Source organism: Salvia hispanica, chromosome 4, assembly GCF_023119035.1.
Source record: "Salvia hispanica cultivar TCC Black 2014 chromosome 4, UniMelb_Shisp_WGS_1.0, whole genome shotgun sequence".
Lineage (NCBI taxonomy): Eukaryota > Viridiplantae > Streptophyta > Magnoliopsida > Lamiales > Lamiaceae > Salvia > Salvia hispanica.
This window is the reverse complement of record NC_062968.1, coordinates 21,180,990-21,201,510: the sequence shown is the minus strand read 5'-3', so window position 1 is coordinate 21,201,510 and position 20,521 is coordinate 21,180,990. Positions and strand designations below refer to the sequence as shown.

The 20,521-nt window shown below is 37.3% G+C and overlaps 3 protein-coding genes across 8 annotated transcripts; 2 read left to right on the top strand and 1 right to left on the bottom strand.

Annotated features, from left to right (window-relative positions):
- The first annotated feature begins 2,884 nt into the window (after positions 1–2,884).
- LOC125223410 (K(+) efflux antiporter 3, chloroplastic) lies at positions 2,885–10,107 on the top strand. Its single transcript, XM_048126545.1, has 19 exons — positions 2,885–3,095; positions 3,518–3,898; positions 4,385–4,486; positions 4,671–4,751; positions 5,268–5,369; positions 5,565–5,642; positions 6,148–6,216; positions 6,336–6,386; positions 6,855–6,968; positions 7,049–7,150; positions 7,241–7,375; positions 7,550–7,731; positions 7,810–7,945; positions 8,041–8,112; positions 8,210–8,308; positions 8,603–8,764; positions 9,083–9,172; positions 9,253–9,414; positions 9,728–10,107. Exons 1-19 carry the CDS (start codon positions 3,048–3,050, stop codon positions 9,953–9,955), a joined length of 2,394 nt encoding a protein of 797 aa, XP_047982502.1. The 5' UTR covers positions 2,885–3,047; the 3' UTR covers positions 9,956–10,107.
- Positions 10,108–11,040: 933 nt separating this feature from the next.
- Positions 11,041–14,913, top strand: LOC125219509 (probable sphingolipid transporter spinster homolog 2). The gene is made up of 16 exons (XM_048121501.1): positions 11,041–11,391; positions 11,856–11,987; positions 12,205–12,306; positions 12,383–12,487; positions 12,582–12,657; positions 12,745–12,819; positions 12,954–13,053; positions 13,126–13,173; positions 13,244–13,298; positions 13,435–13,511; positions 13,602–13,678; positions 13,799–13,912; positions 14,004–14,138; positions 14,228–14,356; positions 14,453–14,531; positions 14,639–14,913. Exons 1-16 carry the CDS (start codon positions 11,225–11,227, stop codon positions 14,752–14,754), a joined length of 1,587 nt encoding a protein of 528 aa, XP_047977458.1. The 5' UTR covers positions 11,041–11,224; the 3' UTR covers positions 14,755–14,913.
- A 2,146-nt stretch (positions 14,914–17,059) lies between these two features.
- LOC125222895 (soluble inorganic pyrophosphatase 6, chloroplastic-like) lies at positions 17,060–20,151 on the bottom strand. Of its 6 annotated transcripts, none has more exons than XR_007176630.1 (7): positions 19,850–20,150; positions 19,317–19,501; positions 18,918–19,018; positions 18,613–18,794; positions 18,084–18,182; positions 17,834–17,976; positions 17,060–17,659 (listed from the first exon to the last, which is right to left on the bottom strand). XR_007176630.1 is itself a non-coding variant. In XM_048125772.1 (7 exons), the coding sequence occupies exons 1-7, from the start codon at positions 20,093–20,095 to the stop codon at positions 17,655–17,657; spliced, it is 891 nt and encodes a 296-aa protein (XP_047981729.1). In that variant the 5' UTR covers positions 20,096–20,151; the 3' UTR covers positions 17,060–17,654. The 6 variants fall into 6 exon arrangements, 4 of the variants coding, with proteins under 4 accessions (XP_047981729.1, XP_047981727.1, XP_047981730.1 ...); XR_007176629.1 differs by having other exon boundaries at positions 17,060–17,447; XM_048125772.1 differs by having other exon boundaries at positions 17,904–17,976; positions 19,850–20,151.
- Positions 20,152–20,521: the final 370 nt, after the last annotated feature.

The window sequence follows — 20,521 nt, the reverse complement described above, 5'->3', positions numbered from 1 at the left end:
TGAGGTACAATATCAGTATAGAAATTCGTCATACTGAAAATAAGGTATACCATGGTAAGGTAAATGTATGGTTTTTTCTCATACCAAATTTTTGGTAAGGTATCCGTTAAGGTATACCATATCTAACCACTCTTAACCACGTTAAGGTATATCATATTTAACCAACTCTTAACCACAATGCACTAGCATGACAAACAATCAAGGGATTAACATAGACTATAATCCATAAAATATGAAACACATCCCAACTAACATAACATGATGTTTCTCAGCAAGACAATCAAACGAAGTCTAATTGGGCTACAATTCTTACACAATTTCCTATTTTACAATTATAAGGTCAATACATATGCAATTTTTAATCACATATATGGGATTTCTGCTATGGCGTGATGTAAGATAAATTGATTGCTTTGTTTACTAAGGCCAGTAATTATACATCAATACATAATATATAAGATAATAGTATAATCGTATAATCAAATGATTTTGACTCACATGGTAATGACTCAGATTTATGCCTTTGATATCCATGAAGAAGTGGTTTGCCTTAGCTATTACTTCCTCGCCCCAGTTTCCAAACCCAGGCCTTGGCGGGAACTTGGGGTCAGGTTGAGGTGCTTGTGTTGAAGTTGAAGTTGATGCAGATTCCTTCAGCTTAAGCTGTTGCTCCATCTTCGGTTGAATCGGAGGAGGATTTACTGCCGCCGCCATCGAAGGCGACTATGACGAAGCAGAAGCAGATGCATTCAGCGTAAGCCCTTGCTCCATCTCGTCAGATAGAGATGCCGCCAGTTCCGTCCGAGACAGCTGCGGCGTGGCATTGGAGCCACCGGCTGCACCGCGGCCGCCACGCGACGCCTGTTGACCTCGACCGGCGTCTAGTCCTCTTCCGCCTTCGACGAGGCCACATCCTCGTCGCCGACCTCCGTCTCCAATGCATGCAATCGTCATGTCTTTTCCCACCACCAACGGATGGATGGGCATTAACTTTGAACTAAAACAAACTAAAAATGACTAAAACAAACTAACAATGTTCTACAATGACCTAAAACAAACTAATGACAGGTTCGACAGTTCGGCACTAGAAATTAGTTCGACATTGATTATAATTCACTGTTAGTATCCACTATATCATATCAAAACAATGAACACTTTAATGGTATACATTCTATTCATCTCAGGCTACATGATCTACTGAAGATGCTTGTTGGCATTGCTTACCTTAAGAGGCAGGAATTCAATAGGCTCTATGTATTGATGGATAAATATAGGACGAAACATGATATCTTCCCCAACATTTTTTATCAAAGCCAACAATTGTCCAACATGAATTTGGCCCCGATGACGAATTCATCATTTTTTATTTGCGTGGGTTGTGGGATCAACTCAACAATCATGAAGTGGTTAATATTGTTCACATGTCGCCACAAAAGGTAAGTAAAATTCATATGGCACGACCCAGACACAACCGACAAAGGCAAGAAGAATAAACTATTATTCCCACAGGAGTTCCTTCAAGCTGACGATCCTTTTGGCACCCCTTGGAACTCTTGTAAATGTTGTGACTAGGTAGGTCGTCCTATCATACGCTTTCCCTATATCACTCGATCCTTGAGTTTAGTACAGAAGCTAGCAACTAACCCAAGCTCCCAAAATGGAGCAAGTGCCCCTCCACCGATTTCCTGTTATTGAGAGGGTTGGACACGCACAACCGACAACATTTATCCAACCACACTCCCCAGTCGTTCTTTGTTAACCGACGATAAAGTAAAATGTATTGATATATTTTATTGATATAAGTCTAGTTATGCTAATTTTGCACACAGTGCACCAATTTCAAATCATATTATAAATTTATTTAAAACTAACACATTCTATTACAATTCTAAACATCTTATAATTGTTGGCCATGACGGAGAGGAAGACCTGTAATCGATGGAATCTAGCTAATACTATAATTTCTAGGGAGAAATGGGGAACATCTTTCGGGAGAGATGGGGAACGTCTTCCGTTGATCTCCTAGGAGACATCCATCCCTCGGAGACATGGGAGAACATCCCCGAGGAGATGTGGGAAGACATTTGGCTGCCGTTCATCTTCCGTGTGACCAATGCAAGTCCAGATACATCGGGAACTTTCTCAGATGTTTAGATTCATCGAGTCTGAGAGACATTTATAACTTCTAGCCGTTACCCATTAGTCATAACGGTGCCATTAATTCCAGCAGCCTCCCATGCATTGGCTTGGCCCTATAAATGGAGAGTCATGCTCATGCTTTCTACACACCATAACACACTCTATGCAATATATAGAAGCTCGAAAATTAGTAGAGATAAAAAAAATCACTGAAATAAATAAATCGTGAATTACCAAAACTTATATGGGCAAAATTTTTGTGAGTGGGCTTTATGAGAAGATTTTTAAAATGGGGTAAAATATAGTATAATTTAATTCTTGTGGGATCTTCCTATCAGTTTCATAATTTCTAAAATGTATAGCTTTTTAAAATAAGAAAAGATGAAATAATTGTGAGACAGAGAGATTAATATACCCTTGACTGCCTAGGGACAAAATGGTTAAAAGATGTATTTAAATGCTGATTTTTCACTGTCTAACAACCTAAATGTGATTTTCCTATATTGCGTATAAAAAAAAATGCAAACCTCATTTTTTGGATACTATTTTTTAATTTACTCAGTTTTTAATTGTGTATCAACTCGAACTCGACCCGTGACATGATAAATTTCACACTAAACCACAAAGTCTATGCATATGTTTTGTTTAAGTTACATTAATTGAATTTATCATCTATATATGGAGATCGACGAATGAATTTATTTGAAATACTTCTAAACTAAAATGTCAAATATATTTCTGTCATTCAAAAAGCTCCAAAAACTCCAATGGCGTGAACGTGTGGCTCCTCCTCTTCCTCCTCCTTCCCTACTGCAAACTCCATTATCTCAACTCCGGAGACTCTTTCTCACTCTGCCTTCGTCAAATGTTAGCTGCAATTGTTTGATTAGGCCGCTCGTTCTGGTTTCATGAATGTCAGTATGCTTGATGCCGTGGCTCATGCCCACAAATTCAAAGTCAGTCTCACTTCATTTTCGTTTAATTCTCTTTGATTATCGTACAATTCTTAATTACATGTTTAATTCATTGAAATAGTTTTTTGCTTTTTTTATTTTGATCAATTTCCTTGCAATTTAGTTGGAGAATGAGAGATCATTGTTTTAACTTGTGCTGAATTTTGTTTGTTGACGATAAAATTGAGATATTTTGAGATGCCTTTCATGTTTCCTTTTACTGATTGCTGTTAATTGGGTTAATTTGCTGCAGCTGGAGATATTTTGAAATATTGTTCATGTCAACATAGAATGTTTACACATTTTCTCTGTTGAGATTTGATATGTTCTAGCTTTTGGCTGTTTAATTATACATGTGAATCTGTGTGATATGTGTTTACACTCGTGTGGCAATTGAATTGCTAATCAACCTGCACTTAATGCAGGGCTCTGACATCAGTTTCCAGACTAATCCTATTAGATCAATGGCCTCGGCTTCCCACCCGTACCAATGTCATCTTACTGTTACATCCAGTTGTGGTCAGTTGGCGGGTTCCTTGTCCCTATCCATGAGTCGCAGAATCAATTGCCATCTTGGGTACAATGGTTTCAAAGGGAGACCATTATCATCTTACTCAGTAACTGGTCGAGAAAAGTCCCACCTTCTCAGCCGTAGAAATATAAAAAATTTCAGATTTAGGATACATGCTTCACTTGATGTTGCGACAGCTGTGGATGTTATCAACGACTTGGGGTTGGACACGCTGACATTCTTATGTGTAACAGTACTTGTGGTTCCTGTCTTCAAAAGGATTAAAGCTAGTCCAGTAAGTTGACCTTACCAAGTAGGATTCTTGAAATTTCATTCGCTAACTTTTACAAATTTGTTTTTGTAGCAACTGTTCGTGTGTAAAATGCTTTCTTTTGATATATTTCACATGTTTTCAGAGATATGTTATATGAGTTCTTGATGATTATGCAGAATCATGGGTTCTTGACCTATCAGAATTTATTCACATCTTTGAATGAATCAGAAATGCTCGTAACATGTACTAGAGTGCCTCTTTTCTGGAGAGGAATTAATTAGCCAAATATCTGACAACATTGCAAGTGTATAATAACTTGATAAGTCTGATTGCCGTGTCGGCTGCACTAAATGTGTACTTTTTCATGTGTAACTTAGAATGAACTTAACTCATTTTATGTTTCAACTATGAAGTATGAAATACTACAGTGTTAAATTTTTATCTCTTTTTTGATTTGTAGCATATTATATTTATGCCTACAAGTGCTAATTTCTTTGCCTGTTTCAGATTCTAGGTTTCTTCTCCGCAGGGGTTATTCTCAACCAATTTGGCTTGATTAGAAATCTCACAGATGTTAAAGTTCTATCTGAATGGGGAATTCTCTTCTTGGTAAATTCAAATTTTTACTTATTGGATTGAAAACCTTCCATGACAGCATGGACTAAGCCCAAACAACTATTTTACTTTCTCATTGGCTTCTGCGTGGTCATCTTTATTCACTTTCTGGTTATGATATAAAGTTATCCATTTCTTTTGAACGGTTATCAGCTAACTTACAGATAACTTCTTGCAGCTGTTTGAGATGGGTTTGGAGCTCTCGCTTGCCCGCTTGACTGCTCTTGCTAAATTTGCATTTGGCCTAGGGCTAACTCAGGTATATACAGACACATTTTGGTTCATTGTAATTTGTTACCATTTGATTCTCTTGGGTCCCTTTGCCACAAGGTTTTCATCATCCCGTTTCATGTCAGTTCTTTACCTGTAAAAGATGTGATCGAATGGTAAAAAGCAATGAATATGCTAAATAAAGATAGATCTAGCTTTTGAGTAATGCCAGGTTTGTGTTCTGTAGAGCTTTGATGTTCCTGGATATAGAGCTATGCAACTTTCATTTTCTAGACACTAGCTACTTTTAGCTAATCTCAGTTATGCTAGCTTGATTAAGGAGGAACCTGAATTAGTCCAAGCAGATTCATATGCATGAAGTTCTTTTAGCCGATGGGTCTTAGCCCATCTTTTTGATTTTCTTTTTCCCGTGTTTCTTGTTAGTTGTTATAAGTTATAATGCATTCAGTGTAGTCTAGGTTGTAATGTTATGTCAGAATTTTCCATTTGATTATTCATGCAGTAAGCTGTCTTTTTATGCTGATTTTGTGTTGTCACCTTATAGGTTATACTATCAACTCTTGCTTTCACAGCATTTGAGCTGCCACCAAACGGTGCTATTGGAACGAAAATATTGGAGTTTCTTTTCCACTCAAGACCTGACTTGGTAATATATTATATGACTGATTTGATTCCAAGGAAAATCTATTTTTGCAAAATTTAATGTATGCTCCATATATCCCTTTATCAAGACATTAAAAAGCAGAAGGACAAATTATATGTCTCTCTGTGTGTCTGTGCAGTTTATTTACTGTTACCGTCATTTTGTTGTGTTTCGATGATGCTCTATGAAAAATTGTAGGTCAACATTCGAAGCATTGATGAGGCTGTGGTTATTGGTGCTGCTCTTTCCTTATCTTCTTCGGCATTTGTTCTACAGGTACTTAAGCTCAAATTTCCTGAATAGTGGGTGCTCCTTTATCTGTGGCTTGTTTAAATCGACTGTGCAGAAGTTATAATACTGCGAATTTTAGTCTATATCGAGCAATTGTTTTCTTCCTTCTCCTATTGTCCAATTTGTGCCTTGAGTTCTCTATGTGACTATGCCCCCCTTACCATCTAATTAACACTTGAACTTTAACCATTTTATGCAAGATGTGGCTTCAGAATTAAATGATGATCTATTTCAGATTCAATAGCTCTTCACTGTAATTTCTTAATATTCTGTAAGTTTATTTATTACCGGCTTTTCATGTTTCCTCCATTTCATTCATCAGGCTTTGATTGCTTAGCTCAGTTTTTCTCTATTATGTACTAAAGAATCTTTAAGATGAGCTTTGTATATCATTATCATGATAGTAAGAATGAAAAACGAGGTGGCTGAGGCCATTCATAAGTACCAAAAGCATTGGTCGTACTTATTATTTTCTTACACGCTATTATAGCTTCTTGCAGAAAAGGGGGAGCTCCCTACCAGATTCGGGTCAGCAACTCTAGGGATACTTCTATTGCAGGTGTTATATGTTTTCCATATCCCCATCTTTTAAGGAAATAAAACTAAATTGGCTGGGATTGGTCATATGACAGTGTTCGAACTAGTAACCTTTGGATCCCTACTGCTTGGTATTTGCAGGACATTGCAGTTGTCCCACTTCTTGTGATACTGCCGGTGCTGGAGAGCCAGGTATATTGAAATATTCAGATGGCATAAACAATAAGATCCTATTTAGAGTACACTTGTGTGTTCCTTAAATCATCTTGTAAGTTATTTAGTGTTTGTTTGCTTAAGCTTTCTTTAGATGAGCCCGAGAGCTCCTAAAACGAGTTACAATGATCACTTCTAGAATTAGGTATCACTTATTTTTCTTCAGTCACTTATCTAGTTTTGATTATAGTCATCATCTTGGGACCGTGATTTTTGTAACCTAAACAAGAAATGGTCTTGCAAAAAACTGATGCTGAGATAGTACATCACATCCAATTAGACTAGCTGGTTGCTTAAGTACTTTAAAGAATTAAATGGTGAACATATAGATCGTTTTCTACAATACTGATTTTGGGTGCAAGGCTGCTGCCTATCAGATTGTTATTTTCTGAAGCTGCATCGTTTCTACCAAACTACTACTAAAGCTTCCAAAGGTTTTATCTGCAGAATTTGGTTGAAGAAAGTCTTTGGCCAACACTTCTTAAAGAAAGTCTAAAAGCTTTACTTGGATTAGGTCTGCTGTCTCTTGGTGGAAAGTATCTTCTGAGGCGGGTTTTTGAGGTGTGAACAACTTTATCTTAAAGAGAATCTACATCCAAAATTTTATTTTGCCTGCGATGAAATTCGGCTGTTGATTCCAGGTTGTTGCAGAAGCAAGGAGTTCAGAAGCTTTTGTCGCTCTTTGCTTGCTTACTGTTGCAGGAACTTCACTAATTACCCAAAAGTTGGGCTTCAGTGACACGGTTTGATGCTGTATACTTTGAATATATACTAACTACAATGGGTGTACTTCACACCTAAGGTAGATGGTTTCTAAATTTATTTATTTGTAGCTAGGGGCATTTTTAGCTGGGGCTCTTTTAGCGGAAACTAACTACCGCACACAGATTGAAGCCGACATACGGCCTTTCAGAGGCTTACTTCTTGGGTTGTTTTTTGTGACAACTGGTACTTCGATTGACACGCAGGTACTGGATATATTCTGACATTGTGTGGGAAAATCTTTTGTCAACTTTACTAGTGTCTTCTATGGTTCATGTTTCATCTATGCACATCACTGATTTGTTGCATTTAGTTTACTCAAGCACCTACATTTTGGATCTTTTTCAACTCCCTTTTACATGTTCACCTGTTTTGTGCAGCTGCTTTTGCGAGAGTGGCCAAACGTGATCTCACTCTTGGCAGGTTTGATAGTTATCAAGACATTGATAATAACGGCATTAGGTCCCCGAGTTGGACTGACTCTCCAAGAGAGCATAAGGATAGGCTTGCTTCTTTCTCAAGGTGGTGAATTTGCATTTGTAGTATTTTCATTGGCAAACAGGTAATAATGAATTATTTTTCTTGATCGATCATTCTTTTGTCATAGAATTGCAACATGCTAACTCCGGACTTGTAATAGGCTTGGGGTGCTACCTCTTGAACTGAACAAGCTTCTCATTATTGTTGTTGTGCTGTCAATGTCTCTCACACCCTTTCTGAATGACGTGGGAAGAAAGTTGGCTGATTATGTTGGTGAGAAATTTGAGGATGAGAATGTAAGTTCCTAAAATAATGATAGTTACTTATTCAGGTATTTGATGTGATTTATTTAGTTAGATGGTCAAATAAGCTTGTCCTTTAATTGACACAGAAAGCTGATGACTCTGTAAACTTTGATGCCGCTGAACCTGTTGTGATAGTTGGATTTGGTAAAAAGGCACAGGTATAGTTCGTTTATCATTTCTAATGCATCCAACTTATTAGCTCGCGGAAAATAGGTTTGATTTTGAGCTAATATTTGTAAGCTATTTATGAACAAGGTCCTTGCCAATTTCTTAGCAACTCCATTAGCTTCTGGGATCGATGGTGATGCTGGGTGGCCGTATGTCGCTTTTGATCTGGATCCTTCTGTTGTGAAGGTTGGTGTTCTGAGATCCTCGAGATTTCTAATAAATGCTCCTGATCTGCGTAGACCCTTATAATTGTGTCTTTGGATTAAATATTCATTTGCAGTTTAGTTGGTCATAAACAGATTTGGAAGGCAATAATTTTTTACTTTTTCTACTTTCTATTATTATTAATTATTCTACATAATGAAATCGAGATTTCCAGCTGTTGTAGGATTAATATTTTCTCTATGGTCAGGTTGGATTTTTCTGTATTTTATGCTGAGCCTAAGACTCAATATCACTTTTATTTTTTGCTGATTACAGACATCTAGGAAACTTGGTTTCCCTGTTCTCTATGGCGATGGTTCCCGCCCAGCTGTATTGCAGTCTGCTGGCATCAATTCCCCCAAAGCTATTTTGATTATGTATACTGGGAAGAAGAAGACACTTGAGGCTGTTGAGCGCATTCGTCTAGTCTTTCCTGCGGTTACTTCTCTCTCTCTCTGTCTCTCCACATATATATGTATGTATAACAAGGATAAGGGTTAGATGATAGACTCAACTATTCCCGTGTTCCGTGGCCTTCCCCTCCTTGATTATTTGTCCCAAGTCCACCCTCAGAATTAAAGAATGGCTCAATTGAGCCTCTCCAATTACGACTCTAGTGATGTTTTCACGAAGCTGTAGTTAACTGTTCGCACACACACTAGCACACTCTTCCATACACAGGCTTAGCCGGTAAAGCTTCCTTTTACTTTAAATTCATTATACTACTACAGAGTGGCTAATACTTGAATCTTGCAGGTTCCTATATATGTCCGTGCACAGGACATGATGCATTTGCTAGAACTGAAGAAAGCGGGTGCAACTGATGCCATTCTTGAAAATGCAGAGGTATCGCGATCTGCATTCTCGTCATCAAATATCTTGAAGTGATATAGCGTCTTGACAGTTTTTTCCTTTCAATTCCCCAGACAAGTTTGCAGCTCGGGTCAAAGCTTTTAACAGGATTTGGTGTTATGTCTGATGATGTAAACTTCCTAAGGCAGCTTGTAAGAGAATCGATGGAAGTACAAGCTCAAGAAGCTGTAGCAAGAAGTGATGATCAAGAGATGACTGTTATGAAGCCATTGCAGGTATTCTATTCCCACACTAGATTACACATTTATGTTCCACCTTTGAAAAAATGAATCACAAGTCACAATCAATCTCAATATGCTTGATTCTCTCGTGAAAGACTGAATTGGATGCGATGTGCATGTTTATCACGCCATGACCGGAACCCAACATCCAAGGTTTATGCTAGAAGAAAGAGAAGAGCATACAGTCATACACAATAACATCATCATCATATCATCATCACTTCCCAAAATTACACATTCCCTACTGTTTTGTCTGATGCTTGTGACATGTATATCTTACAAGTGAAAAATGATTTGTTTCTTTAAGCTGAGGGCTGCAGACTTAGTAGGGGCATATCAACCTTCTAGAAGTGCAAGGTATGAATCTCGGGCGAGTGAAAGCGGGGCCATGGAGGCAGACGATGAAGATGACGAGGTAGTTTTAGAGGAGGATGAAGCTAAAGGAGTGTTGTACTGCGATATAGGTACAGAAAGCAGCGTTGCAGCGGAAGGTGATGTGAAGAATCGAGTAGGTGTTGGTAATGACGGGCGTTAGACATGATTCAACTTCCTGAATTTGTATATCCCTGTTTCATGCCTTTGAAAGCTCAATTTTTGTATACTATATTTGATCTTTAGTATTAACCACAATGTGTACATATTGTTCAAGAGTCTCAGTAATGATTTGTATCTGTGGCTTATAGTTCAGCAGCGTTTATTCTTAGTGGTTTAACTAAATACACTTGTACTTTGATGTAGATTTTAAAATACTATTCCTTCCGTCCACAAATAAGAGTTTCGTTTTTATATTTTGGTCCATCCGCGAATACGATTCCTGATTTATAATTACTCTAAATGGTAAAGAGACAACATTCCACTAACTCATTTTGCTCACATATAATTTAAAACTAATATATACAAGTGAGATCTATATTTTACTAACTTTTTTTCACCCATTTTTTTTAACAATTTTTATACCCGTGCTTTAAAGAAATGAGACTTCTATTGGTAGATGAAACGAGTATAAGATAGCTAATCACAATTGATAGTGTTTGAAGATTGTGAATTATAACCAAAAAAATAATACTCCATTCGTCTCCTATTAATTGTCCACTTTTGTTATTCTTGTCCGTCCCCTATTAATTGTCTACTTTCATTTTTTTACCATAAATAATATGTAGGTCCTATGTTCCACTAAGTCATTCCACTCACAATTTACTATAAAATTAATATATAAAAGTGAGATTCATACTCTACTAACTTTTTTCAACCCACTTTTCATTACAATTCTTAAAATCCGTGCCGGAACCAAAGTGAACAATTAATAATGGACGGAGGGAGTACTCACTCATTGCTAAGACCACTCATAATTGTGGATTTTAGCAAAAAAAAAATGTACTAATTCACAATGGAAAATATTTCAATCTATCAAATAGTATGTGTGGATATACGGATTTAATTCAATTTAGAGGAAACTAATCCAATTCGATGGAAGTCAAATAATGAAATAATTATAAGCAATTTCGTTATTTCAAACTAAATGTGACTGAATCAAATTTGCATATAATGAATGCATGATAGAATTACTATGCAACTGGTCACATCCAACGAAAAATATTCAAAAAGATCCCATTTTGTAGAGCAAAACATCGCAACAAACATTCCAACAATCATCTCCTTCCTCAGTAGTTCAAATGATTTTCATAAAACAAAGACTTCAATCAGCAAAGCATACAAAGTGAAAAAGTTGAAACAACTTTTTGAATATAGGGAAGAAGACAGTCGAACCAATAAATATATTTATACTCCAAATATTTCTTTTTTCATGGAGGAGAAAGTAAATGCACAGGACCCAAATTCAAATCCGGGGCCTAATCCGAACCCGGATCCGAGTCAGGCCCCACGGCCTCAGTCTGCAGCTCTGACTTTGGAGACGGATAAAGATATGGCCGGAGCTTCCACCTCTAACCCTTCTTGGTTTACTCCCAAAAGGTCCACTTTTTTTTTTTCTGCCTAAAATGTTTATGTTGATTTTTCATGGTTATAGTCTAATATAGTTATGATATGATTGAAATTCTTGGTGTATTGGAGAGTGTATGGTGGAGGGGTTGAAAAAGTTTGAATCTTTTTGCTTTTGGTTTTCAAGAATGGGGGTTCTTATTGTCATAGTTTGAGTGAGGATTGACTCTAGAATGATTTATGTTTCATGGTTATAGTTCAATATAGCTATGATGATATGATTGAAATTCTTGGTGAATTGGGGAGTATATGGTGGAGGGTATGAAAAAGTTTGAATCTTTTTTCTTTTGGTTTTCAAGAATAGGGGTTCTTATTTTCATAGTTTGATGATTTACTGTAGAATGATTTAGTACTATGGTTTATAAGCAGTCTCTGTTCTTGGCATTGTTTACTCATGATGTTTCACATGTGTTGTAGTAACTGTTTGTTGTTGGCAGGCTACTTGCTATTTTTTGTGTGATCAACTTAATAAACTACGTTGATCGTGGAGCTATAGCGAGTAATGGTGTCAATGGGAGTGTTAGAACCTGCTCGGAAAGTGGTGTATGCACACCTGGTAGTGGAATTCAGTATGTCTATGATTCAGCATTTTTACATATTTTAAACATGTGAATATTGTTATGCTAATTATGATTCAAAAATATATTGTTGGCTGTTTTCTTTATCTCCCTTTAATATAAATAACAAGTTTTAGGAGTTGAAGAATCACTGATTGACAAATGACAATCAATTTGAACATAATGCTAATGTTCCAAGAATGATTCATCTCTCCCAATTTTTATGCAGGGGTGAATTTGACTTGACTAACTTCGAGGATGGAGTTATATCATCTGCTTTCATGGTGGGGCTCCTTGTGGCATCTCCGATTTTTGCATCTTCAGCCAAGAGGTAATATATCTTCACTTTTATGACTTTTCCGTGGTGGCACTATTACGCTGTGATAAATAAATTGTTGTGTTTGCAGTGTCAATCCATTTAGGCTCATTGGAGTTGGCTTGAGTGTGTGGACAGTTGCAGTCACTTTTTCTGGGTTTTCGTTTAATTTTTGGTCCATGGCGGTTGCTCGCATGTAAAATCTTGCTCATTACTCAGAATTTATGACGCATTCGTTTCCTTAGTTTTATGCTGTTACTTAATTTGCACCTGGATTTCGTTTTCTGTAGGCTAGTGGGTGTTGGCGAGGCCTCTTTCATAAGTCTTGCTGCCCCTTTCATAGATGACAATGCCCCACTTGGACAGGTTCGACGTCTGTCCCAAACACTCATGCATAAGACTTCACATCATTATTCATTAAATCCATAAAACACCTTTTCCTTCTCTTCATAGAGAACAGCCTGGCTGGGAGCATTTTACATGTGTATTCCAACTGGTATTGCAGTGGGTTACGTTTATGGTGGATTGGTGCGTTCATACTCGATATTTAAAATATATGCTATTTTCTATTGAATGCTAGTACTACATATCTCATTGGAGTTGAGTCATGTATTCTGTCTCCATTATCGTCCAGATATCGAATGATTTGTGCTTGATTACAGATTAGTACTTTCGGTTGGCGATGGGCATTCTGGGTGTTGGCACTATTAATGCTTCCCTTTGCCATATTAGGCTTCGTGATGAAACCTTTGCAGTTAAAAGGTCAGTGAAAGCAGTCACACACTTTGCTCGTTCGATAACTATTAGCCGATTGCTGAACCCAATTTCATCCAGGTTTCGGTCATGCTGAAACTAACAAAGCATTGACAGCCGAAGATCAAGGTGCTGGTTATTTTCGATTGCTAATATATGATTTTCTTAATTGGCTTACCATTTTCAACTGTGTTTGCAGCTTCTGACCTTTCCACGAGGCGAGAAATTGGAGACGAAAGCTCAAAGTCTTCAAGGTGAAGAACATTAGGAGCTAACATTTTCAGCTAGAAGAAAAATCTTTCTAAACGAATGTTTCCACTTGCATAATTATCTGATGTTGAGCTCATACGAGTATCTTTTCGATTTCTGAATGAATGTTACATATTTCAGGTTTGGAGCTTTAACAATATTCGGGAAAGTTATGCAACTTCTGTTGCTTAACCAGGTGTACGTGGTTAACGTTCTTGGTAAATCTTCTTTCTGCTGTAACGGAATAGTGTTTCTTTTCTAACACTATTCGTTCTCGTAATTCTTTTATTTCTCAATGGCGATTGCAGGGTATATTGCGTATAATTTTGTGATCGGCGCCTATTCGTACTGGGGACCTAAGGCAGGATATAATATATACCACATGGTAAGCTCTTATGAAAACGATAAATTGGCTGTGCTTTTATGTCGAAAAATGGATGAATGTGCCGCACAATAAATTCTGATGTCTCTGTTGGGTTGAACGTCGATGCTCTATTATATCCAGAGCAATGCAGATTATATGTTTGGTGGAGTTACAGCGATCTGTGGAGTATTCGGTTCGATAGCAGGTGGTCTTGTTCTCGATCGTATGAATTCCACATTACCTAATGCTTTTAAGGTGATCCACATTATTTTAAGGTGACCGAGTCGCTGCTATTTTTGTCGATCCCGGTTATCCACTTTCTCTATTTTTGCTATTTTGTTTGCAGCTTCTGTCATTTGCTACACTCCTCGGAGCAGTATTCTGCTTTGCTGCGTTTTGTTTCCATAGCCTGTATGTTTTTCTGGCACTTTTCGCGATTGGCGAGCTGCTCGTTTTTGCTACCCAGATACCGTTCTTCCCAGTCATTTTGGCCCTATCGATACTCCTGCATTCCGAACTAAATTATCTAAATTCAAACGTGCATTAAGATTCGATCAATGACCTTTCCAGGCCCCTGTAAATTTTGTTTGTCTGCGTTGTGTCGAGCCTAGTCTTCGACCATTATCAATGGCAATGTCAACTGTAGCAATTCACGTATTTGGTGATGTCCCGTCCTCTCCCCTCGTTGGGCTCCTCCAGGTTTTTCTCCTTATAAGAGTATAGAATGCTAGCAAATAGGATTCGGATGTCTCGTTTTTAGTAGCATTCTCGTGATAAGGAGGTTACCTTCTGCAGGACCGGATCAACAATTGGAGGGCTACCGCCCTTACTTTAACGTCTATTCTGTTCGTGGCTGCTGGAATTTGGGTCGTAGGTGCGTTCATCGGTTAGATTAGCTTATACTGGTCTAAGTTATCGCCCAAAGACGAGCACATGTATGTGTTAAGAGTGAAAGTGTTGTGATCTTTGTATGTTATGCAGGAATTTTCATGCCGGCTGTGGATAGATACGACGAAGATGTCGAGCACCCAGCTCCGGTGGTGGATAAGTCGAATTCCACGCCGTTGCTTGTGGAGAAGACGACGGAAGCATCTTAGATTGGAGTCTTGATAGCATTTTTTGATATACAAGCAAGTAGGAGTAGGGGTGGGTAGGTAAGGTATACCTTACCGAAACCACCATACCGTATACCTTACCGTAAATACGGTATGCGAAAAAGTCATACCTTTACCTTATCAAAGTTTTCGGTATACCGAACTTCGGTATACCTTATATTCGGTATGACAAATTTCCATACCGATACCGTACCTCATTTTCGGTATACCGTACCGAAGTTCGGTATACCTTACTTTTGCGGTATACCTGACTTTCAACATCAATTAAAATAGAAAATTAGAGTTTTTAAAATATTATTTATAATTTATAATTTTAAAAATAAATTAAATATAATTTATTCATAATTATATTTATATTTCACAATAGATTTATAATTTAAAAATATATAAAATATATTTTATATACAATTTAAGGTATATACCGAATTTCGGTATGCAGCGGTATACCGCGGTATTTGAAAATTTATATCGTTACCTTACCGCAATCTTTCGGTAAGGTATCATACCATACCGAAAGTCACGGTATACCAAAAAAATGGTATTTTCGGTATTTTTTCGGTACGATAAGACCGATTTTTCGGTATTTCGGTATTTTTCCCCAGCCCTAAGTAGGAGAGAGACGGCATTGTTGGATTTTTCACCTAAGTTTGTGTAAATTCTCCTTTCAATGCTCCTTATTATGTAAATGTTCTTGTCTATATTTTCATGGCAATAGTAAATTTGTAATATTGAAGGTCAAATTATATTTAGAAAATTCATCAAAAATATATAGTAAAGATATTTATAAAAAATATGAGTATATGATAAGTTTATTAAAAATATATACCCTTTAAGTTATCGAGGTTATTTTCGTCCTATAAAACTTGTAAGTAGTAAAAAAGTACTTCAAATGATATTAATCCATAGTTGATGGTTCAAAGTTCAAGGACCTAAAATGATACTTTGGCAAAGTTCGTAGACTAAAAAAGATGTTCCCTCTTCTAAATATTGGAATTTACTATTGAAATTTCCAATTTGAAGCTGTGAAAGCTGATGCCTTAGTTAATTTCTTTCATCACCAAAGACAGTTGAAGTTTCTCATCCAGATGTAGGTATTCACTTATACAAATATTCATTAAATTTCATAAGAATTCAACTATTCATAAAATCAGAAGTCACAGCTTAGTGCATGTTTGGTAGGGTAGATAACTCATTTATGTATAAAATTTTATGAATAAAAATATCATTTTTATTCATAGAATTCATCTGTAGATTAGTTATCCTACCAAACAGAAGTCGTACAAAATTGGGTGCTAAAATTTTTGTAAGTTTGTTGTTGATTGGGGTGTGTTAGAAAATTGAAATGGTGTTCAAGCAATATATAAAAATTATATACTTAAGCCAGTTTTGTTTATAGAATTTCATTTTTAGATGAGTTATCTACCCAAATTGAAGTTGATTGTCAACCTAACGGTGCATTAATTCTTGCCCCGACCCCGATCTGAACTTTCGTTTCTTCGTCTACAATTCATCCTGTCGCCATACCGTCCTTGTCTTCTGACGCCATCAACTATCATATTCACCATATTTGATCTCAAGAGTTTTGCCTTTTAACACTCCATCCTTTTATAAAAATTGTCCATTTCTACTTTAGTAACTTTTTTTCTTATGCAAATAATACTTCAATTATTTTTTTCCTTCAACCTTTTTTTTAATTTATATTAGAACTCGTGTTTTTTAATTTGTATTAGAACTCGTGGTATTCTAAAAGTATTTGTATACATAAGGAGTAATTAATTTGATACCACCATTAGTCACCCCTAACCACCATTTGTAGATTCCACATGCCGCCATATGACAAACACACGCAGTCATGCGCCCGACATACACCGACCATGTTGCTCTCTTTTGATTTTCAATATTATAAAATTCCCACGTATAAAATATATAAATTTATAAATCTAAAATATAATGAGCATGTGCATATACTAAATACTACTTCCACCGTCTTACAGTAGATGTCACACTTTCCTTATTAGTTTATCCCACAAAAGATATCACATTTCCTCTTTTAAGAAAAGTTTCCTCACACATTAATTATAAAATTATATTTTCTCTCACCACTTAACAGACAAAATAGCATCTCCTAAAATCCCGTGCCACCTCCCAAGTGTGACATCTATTATGGGACATATGGAGTACTAACTAATACTAATAATAAAATAAATTAATAACAATTCTATGAAACGGTCGTTGCCTGCATCAACCTCTCGACCACATCTGGATCCGCCAGTGGAATAAAAGACGATAAGCATGAGAATGCTGTGTGCTATATAAGTCAAGAGCAAACCGGGAGCCGTTTCTGGTATGGATTTTTACAAGCAGTGCAAACCACGAGCCAAAGAAATTAATGATAGAGAAACTGGCCCCACTGCTTCTCTATATTATCCAACCCAACTCATCATCATCATCATCATACACAAATAATTTAACCACCAACCATCTCCTCTAACTCTCATATTGCAGATAATTTGCAATGGCACCAACAGCAGCCATGCTCATGTTAAACCGAGCAGCAGGTGCACGGGCGCAGGCATCTGCTCGCTCTCCGTCAGCAAAGTCGATGGCACCTGCTTCTTCGTCATCATCATTAGCAAGGCTCATTTCAAACAGCTACTCTCTTTTCCAACAACACCCTGTCAGTAAAGTGTCTGTGATCGATCTCCATTCTTCTCCGCCCACCACAACACAGGGCGACGCATAACTGAACTACAACTATAGGGGCAAAAAATGGCAGTGGGTATTGCCATGTGTATATTTATGTGCTTTGTTTTCTACTTTTTCATATGTACATGTCAGGTTTTCTCCTTCGTCTTCAATAAAAAGATTCATGTATTTCCATGTTATTCTGTTGTTATAGAGTATAGACACAACACACAAGTGAATAAGGATATGGTGGATAAGGAAAGAGACTCTTTATTCATGAAAAAACTTGTCGCAACAGTTTCACTGCTGCAAAAATTTTATCTTCCAATATCAGAAAAAAATTTGAATTTCCAGCAAAAGAGCTTCATCGCATTACCAGTGATGCTGAAAACTGGCAGCACGGATGCTCAACGGTTAGAGCCTCATTTAGACAAGAGATAGCTCACCAGAGGGAATGGATCTTTTCACAAGTTTAGCCCACGCCTCGTTTGTCTCAGTAATAACCTTAAGTGCATAATCCTGCACTCACGAAACGACAAGAAAAGATTACCAGATCAGCATGATTACAACAGGACATGATAGGGTCGCTAGAGGAATTTTTTTGATGTAAATAGTCGAAATGATACCTTATTTGCTGGCTTGTTGCCAAGGCCGAATCTGTTGGCAGGTTTTCCATCAGGTATCTTGTAGTCTCTGAACCAGTCTCTGATTGCAGTGAGAGTTCCCTGCAAAATATTTTCTGTGATTGAGTTTTATCTATTTTAAACATTTTTTGAGATAACTTTCACAATCAGCCAACTTATGACAAGTGTAGTTTTGGTCCCAAAATGAAGATTGTGGCAAAAAAAAGGAGGGAGGAGGGGGGGCTAGATTGATTGAATATATTCTACTAGGAACCCAAACAAGCAATCCTCTAGATTGGCCCTCCTATTTGTAAAATGTAACCGATGAGTTGTAATTGTGCACAAATTAGGTTTTTAATCGTTCAAGCTATTCGAGGCAGTTACAAGAAATCGAGCTAGATGAACTTTTTAATCACCATTTGAAACATGAAAGGCAGCTCAGTATGTGGCAGAACAGAAATGATCAGTAAAGGTAGAGCAGCTTGCAGTCTAATATCATACTGGAAGCATCCATATAGAATGGATTACTTACTGGAAAATGCTTCTCGACGTCGTCAACATCGTTAACAAGGGAAGCCTTTGGATCATCCAATGAAATCGCAACTATTTTCCAGTCAAGCTCTCCCTCATCTATCATAGCCAAAGCAGCCAAGGGCTTCACTTTCATGACTTGCCCAATTTTTCCTTGGCTTTCCCCGATCTCAACGACATCAACTATAAGCAAAGGCGATTACAATTAGCTTAAACCTGCTTCCTTTATTTCCTATGTACATTTCCATGGGAAAGTTCACCTAACAACATAAGATAAGCATGATGTTGAAAGGCTTGATACTACACCTGGATCATTGTCTCCGAATGCCCCCTCAACTTCAGCATTTGCAAGTGAAGGGTCTTCCCATGTTTGTGGAAGCAATCCATAGTTCCAGTTAATGTTGTAACTACAGAAGAGCAGAAGACGAGCACAGTTTAGAAGGGGGGAAATTCAGAGTAAAGAAACGAAACACGTGGTAAAACAAGCAAGAGAAGCATAATTAGGCCAATTTAGCAAGATAAAATGATATAGGGCTGATCCTTTAAAGCAATTGCTATTCCATTCCCATCTCTCCTTTTTCCTTTTTTCCCTTTCAGAGATCATTGCTTTGACAAAATATAGACCACTCGTTCCAGGAGTGAAACAGCAGAATTAATATTCCAGTGCCATGAAGGAGTATGAAAGTGAAATCAGATCAATCTTACGGGTAGTATCGAAGTTTTCCCTTCTTCGTATCTTGCTTAATGGGAGTATAGACTTCATCTGTCGCAACTTCCATCTTCGCACTCGATTCCTTCGGAATCTCCACTATGAAATTGAATACACCATCACCCAAGTGAAGTGGAATATCATGCCAGGGGGAAATCTGTGTCAAATACCACCAAACAAACTGCAAAATCATTTCCACAACTTTGCTAGAATTTACCACTCCAATGCCGTTTGCTCTCAGAATTCTCAATTTCTCACCGTACTACATCAATTTGTCTCTTCAAATCTCTCAAAAACACATCTTAACTTCAATTCAATCAGAAATATACTGAGAAAAACTTATAAACTAAATGGATCAGTACCGTTAAAATCGTGCTAGATTCGACACAAAACCAGTATACAAGCACAATTCACCATTTAAAAAAAGCACAAAATTCATTTTCCACAACTCAGTTCTCCAAATTCCAATTAACGTAAATTTCAAATCAAATTCAAATATGAGAATGAAATCAACGTGATATATACATACTTTTTTGCCGGAATTATCGACGAAGAAGACGCGGTAGTCGAAGGATTCGGGCTGGCCCTCTTCCTTGATTTGAACTTGGGGGTTGTGTATGGCATTGCAGGTGAAGAGGCGCCTTCTCTGCGTGAGTAATCTGCCGTTTCTGAAGCAGAGATTGAGGCTTCGAGGCGCAGCTATCGATTGGCCTCCGCAGAGAAAAACACCGGAGACGGTGTTGCCAGCCGACGCTATGACTCTCGTCGGCGCCATTTCACTGTAGAGAGAGTTCTGTGGCTGCTGCTTTTTGAGTTTCTTTCTAAATTTTATTAATTAATAATTTTTTTTTTACGTTTTCAGATATTTTAGTTTAATATCTGCACAAAACCAAAAATCCGCCGTCAATATTAAATGTGCATTAATATTGATGGCGGTGACGAGAGTCATAGTGTCGGCTGGCAACGCCGTCTTCAGTGTTTTTCTTTGCAGAGGCTGAACCCATTAAGCGAGCAATATAATCCTTCATCGCTCTCTGAGTAACATATTTTTTTCTCTTTTTAATATCTCACTTTAATTTGATGAGTTACAAATGCCATGAAAATATGTACATTATGAGGAAATGCAAGAAGTATTTACTTATAAAGAAGAGTGAAAAGGAAGAATTTACTCAAACAAAGTACGAGAAATTAATCGCTGTTG